This window comes from Coffea arabica, chromosome 1e (assembly GCF_036785885.1).
Source record: "Coffea arabica cultivar ET-39 chromosome 1e, Coffea Arabica ET-39 HiFi, whole genome shotgun sequence".
In the NCBI taxonomy this organism is placed as follows: domain Eukaryota; kingdom Viridiplantae; phylum Streptophyta; class Magnoliopsida; order Gentianales; family Rubiaceae; genus Coffea; species Coffea arabica.
The window spans coordinates 52,531,706-52,548,843 of NC_092311.1; the positions used below are offsets into that span (position 1 = coordinate 52,531,706).

Sequence of the window (17,138 nt, forward strand, 5' to 3'; positions counted from 1 at the left end):
GTGGAGTGGAGACTGTGATTTCAAAAAGGGCAGCTAATTAATTTTATAGAATGATGCAGGCCATTTTTTTTTTTTTTTTTGGAAGGTAAAGTAGCATGGATGGGACGACCAATTGTAATAGTCACCCTCTAAGTGGGTAATCAGATGATTAGGACATTATTTATTGGATTAATAGGGTGGCCGGCATAGTCGGACAAACTAATGAAGATAAAAGCTAACCTCCAAAATGCACGTCAGTTTGGTAGTGACCTTACTTATTCACAAATGTTAATTTACACACAAGCTTGATATCTACAACATAAATCTTTACTTGGTCAGGTGTCCAAAGTGTAGTACAAAGGAAGTTAAATTACATAACATAATGTGGTAGAATTGCATTAAGATACCCTACCTGATTATAATTAAATCCTTTGCATATTTAAAATAGTTGTCACGCATTGCGGATTCAACTAATCACTTGATTACAATAGTACTGATTGGCCGAGACATAAAAGCTAGTAGTATTAGTATAGGATGCATGGAAGACCATTTGTTTCAAAGTTTCTTAATTAGTATATGATTATGATGGTACTCATCTTTAGAGATGCATTTCCCTGTATTACCTCATTAGTTAATCCCAATTTGTAACAAAACCGAATTAGTAGATCAGTGGAGGGGAGCTCATAATACTTGGGATGCATCATTTCGAGTTCTTGAGATGAAAGATTAAAGGGTTGGTGAGAGGTTTCACCTGTAATTTTGATGTGGAATGATGCTGCTCAGTGGTGGACAAAACCTATATATATATATATATATATACACTGACAGTACATACACTATCACCGTTGGACTCATGACGCATGTGCAAAAATTGAATTTCAAATTCAAATTTTGCATAGTTATCATTCATCTAACGTTGACAGTATATATACTGTCAGTGTAAAAAAAATTAATTATATATATATATATGTATGTATGTATGCATAAGCCTAGTATTATGGTTTCTGATTGTAATAAAATTGTACGAAACGGTTCTCTAGTGTATGATAATCATTTATCCATGATATGCTAATAATATGTCAAGTCAAAATGACGCAGTTGAACAAGAAAAGTGGAAAGAATGTTGGTATTAACGATTCTAGAAAGCATAGCGGTCGCTAATTGGATACTCAACACAGTCGCACAGTAACGTTGTCAGGGCGTCTAATATGTTCTCATCGATGACTCCACAGGCCAGGGAAGAATACAAGTTACGACAATTTGCTTTGCCAATTCACGCCAATGGGCATCAGTGACTCAGTAATGGTATCAAAACTTACGCCAGCCATGGTGATCCTCGTGATCTGGAAAAGAGATTTCGTGACTAAACACTAAAACGACATTCAACTGTACATGACATGAAAAGCAGAAACTGGAAAGGATTGACGTCCAAATTGTAGGAGAGTACTTTCTTTGTCAACGATCAAGGATCAGTCATTTTAATTAAGTTGAGTAGTCGATCATAATGCATAATATTTCGAGTGTGACTGCTGAAACCACCACTTTTGTCTCTAGTAATCTTTCAGCCTTAATTTTGTCGAAATCAAGAGCTTCAATTAATGCATGTGTACGCCCTGATAATTTTTCCTCATTTTCAGCTGCATCAGTAATAGGTGTACTTGATATGATCTGTGCGAGAGATTGTAAGTAAGAGATCTTCTGTTTAAATCCTCTTACTTATCAAAAAAGTTTAAAAAAATATGGTCGGTAATATTTGTTAGAGCTAAAATCATTTTTTTTTTGTCAAAGTAATTTTGTTAAAATGACAAGCATCTCTAAAATAATAAAGCGAGAGCAGGTGATTTGTGTAGACAATCCGTTAATCACTTAAATATAACCACTTATGGATAATGTTATCAAATGTGAATCTACATTCATTAGTTCAATAGAAGATTTTTTTTTATGATCAATTGCGCACACATCGAGTGTGCGTCGATCACCAGTGTGATATAATGAGTGTGTTTGAATAGTAAATTATCTTTGAATATGATATATATGAGATAAAAAAATTTACTCAAAAATACATTAATGATGCAAGTAAATGGTAACGGGCCATATCATAAAACCTACTATAGTATACTGACGTGGTTGGTTGACTGGAAATTAATAGCCGGTGATATATCAGTAAATTTTGCCGAGTCAAACCACATCCGCGGACCGTGGCCTTCACGGCAACAATATTATAATAGCAATATGTGGTCTATTTAATTTCTTGAAGCAGTTTTAGGAATCAGGACGTCGTTGCTTTCCAACTAATCCGGTCGCTTCTCATGTTTTACAGGGCCGAAAAGTTTAGCAGCCTTAGGTAGCTTCGTTTAGTATTATTTATTCCTTTTAATTTATGTCCTAATGACCAATATTACGTAATCATTGATCCTTCTGGTTCATGAAAATATTTAACATTCACATCTCGTCCATTTGTATTTCTTTAGAAGAAAGAAAAATCCAATAAACCCAAAGCTAAATTATCTGGCTGGAATAAATAAATAAATAAATAAAAATCCCTATCCAGTATGGAGTATGGTACCAAGAAAGCTAGCTTTGATTTAACTAACTAATCATTCATAATCATTCTCCGCTTTCCCTCGTCTCGTTTACATCAACTTAGGCTAGCAAGGAACAAAACATTAGCGTCAGAGAACATAAGAGTTATAACGAAGCTTAGAATAATATCTTAATTGAAAATGATACTCTCCCTCGATCCAAATTGTTGATCGCATTGGAAGATTCTTACTTTTTAAGAATGGTAACTCCATAGCGATGTTATTAAATTTGTTTTCAAAATTGTCGTAGGTAGAGCACTAAATAGTATTGAAAATAGTACACTGTCTCCTTTTCAAACTGTTTGTCATATTTCGAGATTCTAACTTTTAAAAAATGGTAATTTGATGATGATGATGTTATTGGATTTGTTTCCAAAGTTGTTCTCGAAAGTTCAAATTTTAAATTTGAATTTAGTATGAAATACAGATATAGGTAAACGATAATATTGAAAAAATACATCAAAAATAACTTTAACTTTGATAAGACGACAAATATTTTGAGACGTTTTAAAATGAAAAACGGGACACTTTTAATGAGACGAAAGAAATACATTGTTATGAAACTTTTAATGGGACGAAAAGAATATACTGTTAGAACTCAAGAATTAGGAAACCACCACGAACGTTTCTAACTTTCTACTTGTGCATGTTTGTCAGGCTTCACAGTCTAAAACAGATTACAAATCAAAACCAACTTCAGCTCTTGGTGGGAATGCAGCAATTTCCTTCTTCTTTTTTTCAAACTAAGAGGTTTTTGTCAATTCATTCATCAGTGGAGGATTTTGTCAATTCATTTATCTGTGGAGGATTTTGTCAATTCATTCATTTAAATCTAAGGAAAAACAAAACGAAGGATGGGAGGTACAGGTACTTGTAAGAAAATCAAGTTGAACAATTAATTGAAGACCTTGGAAGTACAATTAATGGGGTCATATGAACTGCATGTATTTTTTCCCACTATTTCTATATACACGTCGTTCGTTTGGAAAAGAATAACTTACATATCAAACATGTTAGTTCAGACCATCAAGGAGGAATACAGCGGTTGCAGAAGCAAAAATGATAAAAAAAAAAAAAAAAAAAAAAGGCTAATGCAAGCAGACTTGAAGGAGATTGGTAACTTCAAAACACCAACTTTCAAGCTTGTCTGACGCCAAACTATCAATCTTCAAGTTCCTAAAGCCGCTACTCGGTGGCAAACTGATATTTACCATATCAACTAGAATCGCCACCCACTTGGTGCTTCTGGGGCAGCCAGCAGCTCTTGCCATGAGAAAACGTCAACCAACCAAAAGAGCTACATGGATTTGTTATTCTGCTTCTCAGAAACTTCCAGCTGGGAAGGCAAGAGGTTCAAAAAGCTGCCTTGTGATGATGATCCATTACTAGCTGTTTCTGAAGATTCTGATTCATCTTCTGTTAAAAGAACAACACAGAAATAAGAAAATTTAAAAAAAATCCCAGCTGACTAAGTGCACAAATAACTTGAGCATTTGCACATATGATTTTGGCAAAAAGGGAAAGCCTTCTATGCATGCCACACTTTTTTCGCTTGGAAAACTGAAATTTGCAGAGCAATATGAATGGATATCCTTACAACAGAAGTAACCCAAATATCAAACACGTTAGCAGCTGCTGATGAAAATTGACTTTGGAATACAGATGAAGAGGAAGAAGAAGAAGAAGATGGAGAGAGAGAGAGACAGACATACCAAAGAGTGATTTGATGGTTGGCCTTTTTGGCTTGTTATTTTTCTTCTTCAGTTCAGCTGTGTCAAAAGACAAAATCTAAATTCAGTGACCTTAACCAATCACAATCAAGCCCCAGCAGCACAAACTAAGTTAAGAATCAAAGTCCACAGGAATCTAAATATCTCCAAAGTCTCTAACATCCTAGACCAGAATAAAGCTAGTTAAGCCAAATATATTTTAGGTGATTGAAAACCATGGCCCACGGGAAGTTGTCCTGAATGCCGCCCTTGATCGACTCATCCCTAGTACTTCGCTATGTCTGTCTCAACAAACTTGCGGATTAAACAATTCCCTCATCCCTGACACCCACCCCAAACCCCCCAGGACCCTTTTCTTGAATAAATAGGGAGGAAATCTTTAGTAATGAAGGCACATCATGAGAAAAAGTAAAAATGAAAGAAGATGATATTCTCTTAAGTGGGAAAAAGGGGCACTGAAGTTTGCAGATGCCTCATACAGCTGATATATATATATATATATATATAGAGAGAGAGAGAGAGAGAGAGACCCATTCCAGGAACTTGATAGTCATTCACAATTTCAAAATTCTTGTATGTATACCCCACAAAGTTGATATCTTTTGACGAAAGCATCTGCAGTGAATTGAAAGAAAAATGTGATCAAATGAAAATAATACAGTAAAGATGATTTAAGAAAATAAAAATTTTGATACCACAACACAATAAAAGTGAAGATGAATGCCGATCAATATATATATATATATATATATATATATATATATATATATATATATATATATTTAAATGCTTTCTAGTAAAGCCAACATCGAGAATACCTTTCTCCAGGGTCCAGATTTTGATGGATTTGAAGTTGCTTTTTCAGACTGCTGAACCAAAAATTAGAGACATAGGGAGAGAAGTGTTAGCGACATAACTAGTTCAGAGAAAATTACAACATCAAGTAACAGTACCTCATCAAATTTTTCAAAATTTTGAGTATCCAGCTCATCATTGACTTCTGGAATGAAGGCAGCTTCCATCTGATATATTCTGTCCCAATCAACTCCTTTAAACCAAGGATGGACCTGAAATCAAATAAAGTAACACTTAATTTTTACCACTTCTTTCATTAACTTATAGAAATGGTCAGGAACCAGCATAGCACACACCATACAACACCTTTATTTCATCTGCGCCTTTTGAACCAAGTCTCTGGGTGACATTACAAAGTAGTTTGCTAATGAGATCTTTTGCTTCTGCTGATAGCTTTGCTTCTTCAGGAAACTTTAAATGTGTTCTCCAGTTTACAATCTGCAATGCAATAAAGGTAAACTGTCTAATGTTAGTAGAAATTAAAATGACATGGCATTACCATCTATTTAGCAGCTCTGCAGAAGCAACACCAACCAAAAACTTAAAGAACAAAAATAATGTAGAAAAGTAAAAGAAACCACAAACAGAGGATGTTCTTATTTAATCATAGACACCATATATCTGCTTCTGATAAAAATACCACATAACTGAGATAAGTCTACCAGCCCCAAGTTCACTAATATGATAATAAGCTATATTGGCCTTCTTTGCCCCAACTCGATTCAGGCTTGCTAAAAATAGAATCAATCACGTGACTTCTGCATCTACAAATGTATAACTCAAGCACAAAATAACAAGTCTCCATAATGATATATCCAGATCCCAGACCCAAGTCTTACCACCTAGTTGAATTTTTTATTTCATCTATACCTCTAACATTTGAATCTTATAACACCTAAATTTACATCCCATAGCCATCACATCTATAAATGATGATAGCATCTGAAGAAAATAGGCCATCTTGCATACCACAAGTCAGAGCACCAATAGTTCAACAACAAACAGCAGGATTAAATTACGTAAACTCAACTTTAGATGTCATTATGCAAATTATCTTATCATCATCCATAAGATAACCTTACAGTATCCCCTTACTGAAATTAAACTACAATCTGTTGAGTACTAAAATTTTCTGAGCACCAAAATAACTAGGCAAAATGAAACAGGAATCTTGAACAAAACTAAATGAGTGGCCAGAGCATCATCATAATTCCTATGAATAACATAAGGCTTTACTTCCTAAACATATTAGGAGAAAGTCGAATTATTGAATAATTAAGGCATAATAATATTTGCAATTTCAACATAACATGCAAAAAACACATGACCTTAGATTTGCCAATTAGCGGTGTCAAAGATTACCTTCCTACATGTTGACATAGGATCATCAGAATAGAATGGTGGATATCCCACGAGCATTTCATACATAATAGCTCCAAGTGACCACCTGCACAGTAATGAATGGTGTCCTCCTATCAATGAGAGAGAGACAGTAAAACTACTTCTTGACATTTTTTCATTGATATTACACACAAAAGAATGTCTTGTAAATGGACAAAGGAGTCCTGCAAGGGATCTTATAACTAAAAATGGCTTATAAACTCTGACTCTAGAAACATGACTTGACCAATACATCCCTACACTAGAAAAACTGAAGACTTCTAAAGGAAGCTAAGTGGATCAGGGAACTATTGACGTAAAAAGAGACTAAAAGATCAACAAAGAACTAACCAATCACATTCCATGCCATAACCTTTCTTCAGCAGAACTTCTGGAGCAATATAGTCAGGTGTACCAACAGTCGAATAAGCCTGTAATGGCCCAACATTGATTACTCAAGAAACTTAAAAGATGGAACCCTGTAGAATGGTCAACATCTAAATCTGGGAAAGAAAAAAGCCACCAAACTGCTTCTATTTTGTTGATGAGCTGAAGCCCATTTATAGCCAAAAATGGCCCCTACTCCATGCCTTGAAAAGGTAGCTAATCACTTTCTTATAAATAAAAAACTTTCACCAAAGAGTAATAAGGTGGAACTTCCTAACAAGTAAGGAAACAGCTAAATTTCAATAACAAGGAAGAAAATTTTAAAATTACAGATACATATGAAAAATCTTCTTTTAAATGTTGTTGTAGAACTTTTATCAGCTAAAAAGTGAAGGAAGCCCTGTTGATCCATCCCATGATTCTTAAATTAAAGAGAAAATAAGTATGTTCAACAGAGAATCAAGCAAAGCAGATGATAAAAGCGATAAATGAAAAACATTAAATGTAACCTGAAAAAGTGCCAAAACACAAGACAGAAAAATAATCTTAAATGGAGTGGAACTTACAAGCATCCTTCTATTTTTCTGCCAATGTTGGAGTTGCTCTTGCTGCGTGCGTTTTGGAGCTGCAGGCTGCTCATCAACTCTTGATGTTCCATTAAAGCTGTCTCCTGTTGAAAAATCCTTCTCTTGCAAAGTACTGCAGTCTAATGGTTTACACAATCCAAAATCTGACAGCCTCAAGTGACCATATTTATCTAGAAGCAAGTTGTCAGGTTTAATGTCTCTGTAGCAATCAACCAATAGGAACAATCAGATATCTAAGGCACCACTATAGAAAGATAAAGGAACAGATCAAATTAGCATGCATCAAAGTCTGGATACAGACCGATGAATGTAGTTATGTATATGAATCGATTCAATAGCCAAAACAGTCTCTGCCACATAAAATCTCGCCTCATCCTCAGTTAAGGTATCCTTTCTCATTAGTAATGTCATCATATCTCCACCGGGTAAGTATTCCATGATGAGATAGAGGTACTCTTCATCTTGAAACGAACAATACAGTTTGACGATGCAATTGCTGTCAACCTCTGCAAGCAGATTCCTTTCAGCTTTCACATGCTCAACCTAAAATGATCAACAAGCTGAGAATTATTAAATTAGAAAGCAAAACCATGATATCAGGTCGGACGATCAATTATTAGGTACCTGGCCTCTACGCAGCATTTCTGATTTCTTTAGCTTTTTCATGGCATACACGTGACCTGTAGTCTTTTCTCTACAAACTCTTACCTGGAAAGAAAATGAAGCAAAACAGATATCATAGCAGGCTATTTGCACTTCACCCCAAACAGTCACAAGTAGTTTACAAAAAGTTCTGCATTATTTCCAGTAACTGTCAGACCAAAGAATGAAAGCTGGCCACAATTAAGACTGGTTAGTTATTAAGGGGCATAGTTAACTTGTATACTGCTTTTGTTCAAATTAGACCGTGTAAGAGTTAGCCCCACCCAATATTTGGACATGGGCCTCCAGATCTTATCTCATCCAAAATCTTATCCATCAATAGCCACATGAAAGAGGGGAAACTTAACTCTGTGCATGACTAAGTACCAAAACCAAAAAGCACCCTGAAGGAACTAATAACAACAGATAAGCCACCAGAGAATTTTCCACCAGTTGGCATCCCAAGAGTCTGAAGAAACACGTCACATGAAAAAGACACAAATATTTAAATTTTAAGTAGCAAAGCATGAGTAAAGTCTACAAGTGAATAAAAGCCGATGCACCTAGAATCACCAAATTTCATGTAGTCCTGATCTCCTCACATATTAGAAAAAATAAATAGATTCATGTTGTCTGGTAGTGGTTATGTGCCTGTACGCATTGTTCATATCAGTTTTAATGGCTGAAAAAGATATCTGACAATTAAATGGACCAAATAGTTTGATTTGCGTATATAAACACCAACAGGATTTAATGTATGGGAGACCCAATAAGCTGGAGAAGAAAGTCAATGATCTCATTGAAAATCCTTACCTCCCCAAATGCACCCTTCCCAATCATCGTTAGTAACTCAAAGTCATCAGCCCCCATTTTGTGCCTTTGGAGACGCATATATTCAGTTTCCTTCTTCTCCAGAAATTTTAGCAGGTTATTTTGATCTTCCTCTGAAACATCAGCATCTGCCAACTTCTTCTCCAGTAGAGTTCGTCTGCTCACAGAAAATAGAGGTAACTTCGTGATTTTCTAAAAGACTCTTCAAACTTTGTTTCAACCAAAAAAAATGAGAGAAAATGTACCAGCGGCAGACAATTATCAAATAACACTGGACAAATGTATTGCTAATTGGTTCCCCACCAACAAAATTTCATGCCACGTGTATCACTAGGGTACATTCTGCATGAACTTGTAAGGCATGTATAAGGAATGAATTCATAAAACTCTTGTGGCAGAGCATAATTGTTGCACAGACCGCTGGAGAATAAAAATTTTATACAACACAATGGCGTATACTTAATCGGCATTCAGTTCAGCCAAATACTAAGATATTCAAACCTAATTCTACCACAAAGCAAAACACATGCATACCAATTACCATGATCTGCCCACAAGTCTAGACAGACTATCTGATGCCCCAAAAAAAATAAGAGGACAAAAGAAAAGTACCGGAAAGAACAGCAGCAGCAACCACCGTGACTGACATTAACCAAAATAGTGGAAAGAACAATGCATCTAACATTAAGACATGAAAGAACAACATTTCACTACCTATTATTGGACACCAATAATGTAACTATCCAACAACTTAAAGAGAATCACATACCGCTCCCTTCTTTCTTGCAAATTTTTCATCTGCGCCTTGTAATGGTTCTCTATATATTGCTTTGCTGCGGCAACCTTTTGTTTCGTTATATTGGAGGCATCTTCAGATGATAAAGACTTTGGATCTTCCCTTCCACTGTTAGCCATTGAATCCTTCTTCTTTGATGATGACTTAAAGCGCTCGCGTGGTTGAAACTTCTGGAACCAACTTCTTGCTGAGTCCATCTATTTTCCCCCAGTTCATGAGGAAGCCAACATATGGCTCCACAACATGTTTCTCATCCTAAACAGATAACACACTCAGCCCGAAAGTGACGATCCTAAAAATGGCATACCATTTTCACAAATTTCAATACAGGTGCATGAAAAGATCACATTCTCCATATAATACACGAAACGAAAAAAAAAATGGCATATTAAAAGAAAGAAGAAAAAAACCAATTCCATCAAATATTTGAATTCACTTTATCCTTTTCTGTTTTCCGGGCTGAACAGAAAATAAAATTTGATTCCAAAGAACCAGTTTTTTAACCACTTCATCGATCAAGACTTATAAATTGGACAATGCAAAAACTGCAAACACATTAGTTTCTAACAAAAGACCAAACGATACCGAAATCCTGAAAAGAAAAGGAGGAAAATCTTGAAAAGTTGAGGGGCCGCTTCAAAAGGGTCAACGGATCAAGAATTCAACATTCATGCGCATATTTCAAGCTCTTTCTTTTTCTTGTTCTCTTTTGGCGAACAAAAACTGTTCGAGCCACTCAAATAACGACGTGAGAATTCGTTAAAAGCATCAAGAAAATGACAGAAAACTGATAATTAGAAGTGAAATGAGGAGACCATACCTGAAATGGTAGAGAGATCGGCTTACGGTCAAATCTTGGCGTGTAAGAGAAAGGGAGATAATAGTTGATAACCCGATCCGCCAAACTGCAAAGACCAGCCAAGAGGGACGTGCATATATAAGCTAATATGTAGTGTAATTGGATTATTACTGGCAGCAATGTACAATAGAGGAATCAAGTTCCCGCAAAGTGCAAACAAATGTATGTGGATGCGTGTAAGGGGTGGACAATAGATTAGTGACAACGATTTTATTATAATAAAAAAATGCAGTTGCAAGGATGGAATTTGAGAAGAGGAGGAAGATATGGAATGGAGGAAGGAAGGGAGAAGGCAAGGACAGTTAATCCGGCATTTTCGCAGGTTGGCAGTAGTTCGGGACTTGGTCCCGCACCCCCGAAGCACCCCTCCTCCTTCTTCTTCTTCCTCTTTTTTTTTTTTTTTTTTTCTTCTTCTTTTTTGGGTTGAAAATCTATCAAGGATCTACTAGCATTAACCATCAAAAAAATAAATTGTGTTATGTTTTATTTACTAGTAATACAAATATGCCTATTGTGGGTCCCCACAAATGTCTATCTTTTCATGCTCGTTCCGAATAATATTACTTTTATTTATTTTTTGTGAATTGGAATTGGGAGTAGTAACCAAAATAGTTACTACATCTGTCAAATGCTAATCAAGCCCTGATGATGACTGATCCAGAAATGATTTAGAATCTTCTTCTTTTTTTATTTATTGGGATAATTCAAAGACCTCCCTGTGATTTCTAACAATTTCATTAGCCTCCTCTAAAGTTTGTAAAATTACACAATAGAGGTTCGTATAATTTTGTAAACTTTAACTTTAATGGAAGTTTATGTAATTTTATAAACTTTAAGAGATGCTAGCGAAATTGTCAGAAACCTTTCTCCTGAGATTTTCGAAATTATCCCTTTTTCTTATTTTTTCCCTACAGCCCTACTAAAGTACTAATCATCATCATCATCATCATCATCACTCAATTTCATATGATTACATCTTTTCATCCTCAAACCCCTCTTGATGATAACAAAAAGTCAAAAAAAAAAACAGAATCGCATATCTTTTCCACCGAGAAAGGAGATTTCCACATCAAATTATGCTCCCCTTTGCTACTTAATCCAGGTACCATTTGTAGACTAAGTAAACACCTTTCACATGGACGTGCATACACGACTAATAATATTTAATTGCAGACGGAATGAAATTGTTGTTTTAGAAATTACACGCCCTACGTGCTTTGATGAATACACCACATTATACTCATCAAATTCGAGAATATTAAATTCTAGTCTGGGTATTCCAAAATATTGATGGAGATAGAGCGAGTAATATAATGTACCATTTCGCGTGGGCTAACACAACAAAATGGACCCCAAAAGAAAATTCCCGTTAAGTTTTATGAAAGCTTCATGGATTATTTTAGTGACAATGTAATATTACTTTTTATTTTTAAGCGTAAGTGACAGGTCCTAATTTTTTTTTTTTTAAATGTAAATGAGAAGTTTTGAGTTTAAGATCATGTATTCACACTTTCTCTCCGTACCACCCAATCCATTCATCTGTCCAACAGTCTAATGTAACTAAAAAATTAAATATAAAAAGCATTGATTCCTTTTTTTTTTTTTTTTTTATAACAGGCTTTTGCTTGGTTAAACAAATACTAGGCATCATTCTTGGTTCTAATGAATGATATATCAAAAAGATGATGCTGATTAATTGATGCAATGATTGAAAAAAGTAGTAGCAAGCAGAGCACAGATAATCTCTACCCACAAGCAACGATGTCTCCACTCTCCACTGCAGCAGCAATGAAATATTGAAATGAGACAAATGATGAATCATGTGTTATCCTTAGCCAAAATACAATACGTGTCCTTCAATAGACGTGACTACGAAGCAGGAGAAACAGAAGCATCAGATGTGACTGCAGTCACTCTCAATCAGTCCGGTCCAGAAGGGAGACAAACTCTTGTCAGTATGCTTGCAGTCACTCTCAGTCAGTAGTGTAAACTATAAAATATCTCTGGTGCAAGTGAAAGTCGTTCAAATATTCACCACTTTGGGGGAACTGCACATAAAAGGCTTTGAAAGTTAAGTAGTCACTCGACCAAGACAAGAAAAGCTATCTCCATCACACTGATCAGTTGGGTAGCAAACGTTGGAGTTTGGACACCAGGGGTCGTCGTTTTTTTATGTCCTTTCTTTTTCGTTAACTCGTGATTCGTCAGCCTTTTTAGACGTAACTAGCCATCCGTAATGTTTCTAATAGCACTTGCTAGTCATATTCACATCACGCTACAAATTGATGATCATGCTCTGCTGAGTACATCAATAGAAAGAGGCACTTTACAAAAAAAAATGTGGGCAACTGAGCCTCTAGGATAAGATTTAGCCCCATGACATATTACATTGTGGAATAGGAATCTGATCTTTCTCGATCCCAATCCCACCACACCAATGTACGGGAAAAAAAAGGAAAAAAAGGAAGAAAGAAAGAATCCAGTCTTTTAACTGCAGTAGACTTACAATGCCACTAGTTGCAGATTCATCACTAATCTGACCCAGAGAGAGAATTTCTTATTAAGAGGAGGCGTATGCAGTTTGCTCTGCACCTTTAACCTCACAAGAAAGAGTGTTGCCATGCTACTCTTGTATGAATCCCAATCCTTGGACTTGGAGAATGTCAATAGCTTTGAGACTTGAGTTAGGCAATTTATCTATCACCTATTTTACTGTCTCGTATATCATAATTATGAAAAGAAATTAGATTCCTTCCAGGAGATAAGATCACCTATAGTATGCCATGTGTCTGGACGATCTAAAAGGAGAAGCATCAAATGGCGAGGACTTCCGGACTGGACTTTGAGCAGTAATGTGTTTTTTCTTCTCAACCTTGGTTTCAGATCGAAGCCAAGACTCCACAACTGACAGTAAATTTGGGGAAGCCTTTAGTTCTGAAAGGTCAGATAACTTCTCATGCCTCTTCAAAATACCTTCTTGAATGTATACAATATCTGTTGCCCATGTCTCCAATCCATCAAATATGTGCGTTGCATAAACAATTGTTGCTCCTCTCTGTAATTATCAGGCAATCAAGAATTCAAAACAAGATCCTGGTGAATTTGTTGTTAGGATGATAGCACATTTCAGGAATTAGACTGACAAACCCTCTCATGTACTGCATCCCTGATGAAATTGATCACACTTGTAATTGATCTCTAGAATCGAGGTATGTACCAAACAGGATGCGGGTAACCTTCCTACCTCTCTCTTTCCAAGCTACACGTCTAACAAAATACGGTCCTCCCTCCGCGCCACCCCAACTGCCCCCCACCCCCAATAAAAAGAAAAAAAAAATACTTCTGCCTGCTTTCTCAATCAGAGATGATCCAAAGATATTTCGACTCTACTCATCCTGAAAATTTACTGGCCTGACTACAGCAAAGAACCCCAAATTTGCAAATGATCACTCCCATCTTATAAAACAGAGTAGGATAACCACTGACATCATACATTTTAATCCAACTTAATACAGAACTTTTCTCTTCTTTTTTAAAGGAGCGTATCTAAGAAGGTATTAGATAAAGTATTTAGCTATAAATGAACAAAAAGAAATAACGCCATAAATGACCAAACTAGATAATTTAAATTCAAGCAGTTTGCAAAAATCAAATGTAAGAGATTCTCATCAAGCCATACAACATGATTGCTAAATTAGGTAGCACTGCAATAGGCATAGTGATTTAACAACAGAGAGAAGAATCTAATCAATGAATCCTGATGATCAGTGAAGATGAGAGATTCAGAAGTGTATACCTGCTCGCATTCTTCCCTAAAAAAATCTAGCAAGTCCATCCTTGCAACAACATCCAGGTCAACAGTAACCTCATCCAGTAAAAGAACCTGGACGACCCAATGAAAATAGTAAACAAGATCAGCAAAGTACTAGTAGGAGCTAATATGCTTGTGATAGCGCAGACAATTATGTCAACAGTGGCATGGCAAGCCACTTTTCAAATCATACATGCTGAGAAGCTTTAGGTCGCTAACGAATAAAGACCATTCTAAATCAAGAAACACAGTAGTTGTGGAGGAGAAAAAGAAGGGATGAAGTACAGAAAATGCAATTTATGAAAACATCAGCAGTACATGGGATATTTGCCTCCGCATCTCAGCCTAGCCCTGAGGAAACAACTAGCATATAGATATAACAATGACAATAAAGTTGTATAATTCTTAGTTTGACAAGAATATATACAGTTTGATTAGAAAAAGTCAAAGACAAGAATGAATCTAATATACATGGAAGCCCAATGACTAGCACTGTGTACATGTATATCAATTTCCCATTCTTGTGGTCAGATCCAAGTCGAACAGATGTAACCTTGAAAGGGTGAAGGAGACCCATGCAGATTTGGACCCGACGCCGTTGACCATCAGAAACCTTATGCATCCTCCAATGCAGATCAATATCTAGTAGTTCGATCAACTTCTCTCGCCTAACAGGGTCTACCCCTTCCACTGGATAGTGACATGCAAACAGTATCACGTTACAAATTAATCTACAGTATAAATCGAATTCAAGCCAAAAGAATTTAGTACTATCACTGTGTCAAGTGCCAACACAGTTAGATAGCTCAGACTCAATAATTATCAGCTGTAGCATATCACTACGATACCTGATAAGAGCACAGTGCTAAAAGGTTGAATTGCAGAAACGATTTTAGTCACCTCATGCTGCTAATGAACTAGAAATAACAATGACAACTATGAAATTTCCATAGCAATACAGATTTCCCTCACCTCCAAATATCATATGCTCTGCTGAGAAGTCTCCCTGAAGTGGAATTTCTCCCTGAAATTTTGACAAAAGTTTAGAATCTCAGACTGACCTTACTAGGGCATACAATGTACGAGCAAGAAGCAAAGGCAAAATCCAACTAGAACTAATTGAAGAGAAATATCATGATGGGCATGACCCTGTTGAAGACTTTCCTTGACCCTAAAATCATGCAAGTAAATGATTTTTACCATGTTCTAATGAGTGACATTTATTCGAAGAAAACGAAAACACAGAAAGAAACCCGTGGGAAAAGAGAGGAGTAAAGTGCGAAGAGGAATGAGATTAAGAGAACTTACAGCAGAACCAACATTTTTACTCCAGGAATCTCCCAGATAGGCCAAGTCGCCGCTGCAAACAAGATTGGTATCGTGAAAAGCTGATAAATTCAGCACCCGCACCACATCCCTTCCCCCAACCATATGTTTTCCAGCCAGTATCTTCAGTAGAGTCGTCTTCCCTGTTTGTTAAATTATTCAAAATTCAAGGAGGAGAAGACGTCAATAATCAAACCTCGAATAACCTCACTCACTGTAAAAACATCAAATTGGGAGGGCAGGTGCTAGCCGGGGGCATACCGGAGCCGTTGGATCCGACAAGGAGACAACGAGATCCAGGAGATATGTTGATGGTTAAATCGAAAAAGAGAGGGGTTTGAATCTCATATGCAAATTGCATGCCATTCACTTGAATGCTACAGTTGGATTCCTCCATCTACAATCTGCTTATGAGCAATTTGTCTTAGGCAGGGGAAGTAGTTTGAAGTTCGCTCGGTGCTTCGGGGTCTTCTGGATCTCAATATATAATATATATACGTACGCATCTCTTGGTTCGGTTTGCGTGGCGTTGCGCTGCGCTGCCGCCACCTACCTCAAATAGTTCCTTTCGCTTAGTATATTCGCTTCTTTTTTTTTTTTTTTTTTGTGAAGCATAGTATATCCGCTTAGTATAGGATATTCTAACTAGTACGCTAGACTAGTGCTATTTAAAAGTAATTATTAAGACACACATAACCTCAAATACAACTTAAAAAAGAATTAAAAAAAAAAAATGTATCCTACAACATTTTTTTCTTCCTCCGCCATCCTTGCCTGTCCTCCCTCCTCCTTTAAGAGTCCTGGGGCCAAAGGGTTAAATCTATACTTTTGTTGTATTCATAATTCATGCATTGTATTGTTCGCATTAAATTTTGTATGATGTGTGAATATAAGATGAATGAACCTGAATTTATTCTTTTCTATACCCTTTTTGTGGAAATATTGGAGGAGGATGGGAACTGAGCTGCTTGTAGTTTCTAATATTAATTTAAAGTCGAAATTAGTAAAAAAAAAAGATTTTTTTTTTGGTGAAAAATGTAAGATTGAGATTAAGCTACGTGCTTAATTTTCCATACATAGCACGTGAATATTATTAGATATTCTCATACGTGATGATTTAAATGATATATTATGTATCTGGTTTTGTTTGTTCTCTTAAATAAAGGATAAATAGAAGGCAAGATCTGATTTTATAGGTCTAGTGATTTAAATTTTACCATGTATTCAGTATTTGATTTGACGAGATAGTGTGGTAAATTTTAAATCACTAAATTTATATAAATCGAGTAAATAGAATATTAGTATTTGTGCTTAATAAATACTACGTTCATCATTCATCCATAAGAGCACCCAGCCACGCCTGTGCGATGATC

The 17,138-nt window shown here is 36.0% G+C and overlaps 2 protein-coding genes across 6 annotated transcripts; both read right to left on the reverse strand.

Moving 5' to 3' along the window:
- Window positions 1-3,432: 3,432 nt before the first annotated feature.
- LOC113696261 (uncharacterized) lies at window positions 3,433-11,082 on the reverse strand. 5 transcript variants are annotated; one of them, XM_072063534.1, is made up of 15 exons: window positions 10,929-11,082; window positions 10,590-10,674; window positions 9,743-10,024; window positions 8,956-9,130; window positions 8,125-8,208; window positions 7,802-8,043; window positions 7,480-7,699; window positions 6,878-6,957; window positions 6,509-6,593; window positions 5,453-5,584; window positions 5,245-5,358; window positions 5,110-5,160; window positions 4,822-4,906; window positions 4,274-4,330; window positions 3,433-3,977 (listed from the first exon to the last, which is right to left on the reverse strand). In XM_072063534.1, the coding sequence occupies exons 3-15, from the start codon at window positions 9,964-9,966 to the stop codon at window positions 3,859-3,861; spliced, it is 1,668 nt and encodes a 555-aa protein (XP_071919635.1). In that variant the 5' UTR covers window positions 9,967-10,024; window positions 10,590-10,674; window positions 10,929-11,082; the 3' UTR covers window positions 3,433-3,858. The 5 variants fall into 5 exon arrangements, with proteins under 5 accessions (XP_071919635.1, XP_071919626.1, XP_071919630.1 ...); XM_072063525.1 differs by having other exon boundaries at window positions 9,743-10,061; XM_072063529.1 differs by having other exon boundaries at window positions 10,590-11,074.
- A 1,850-nt stretch (window positions 11,083-12,932) lies between these two features.
- On the reverse strand, window positions 12,933-16,299 carry LOC113716292 (ABC transporter I family member 19-like). The gene is made up of 6 exons (XM_072063540.1): window positions 16,027-16,299; window positions 15,748-15,908; window positions 15,412-15,463; window positions 14,993-15,129; window positions 14,425-14,511; window positions 12,933-13,683 (listed from the first exon to the last, which is right to left on the reverse strand). The coding sequence occupies exons 1-6, from the start codon at window positions 16,160-16,162 to the stop codon at window positions 13,396-13,398; spliced, it is 861 nt and encodes a 286-aa protein (XP_071919641.1). The 5' UTR covers window positions 16,163-16,299; the 3' UTR covers window positions 12,933-13,395.
- Window positions 16,300-17,138: the final 839 nt, after the last annotated feature.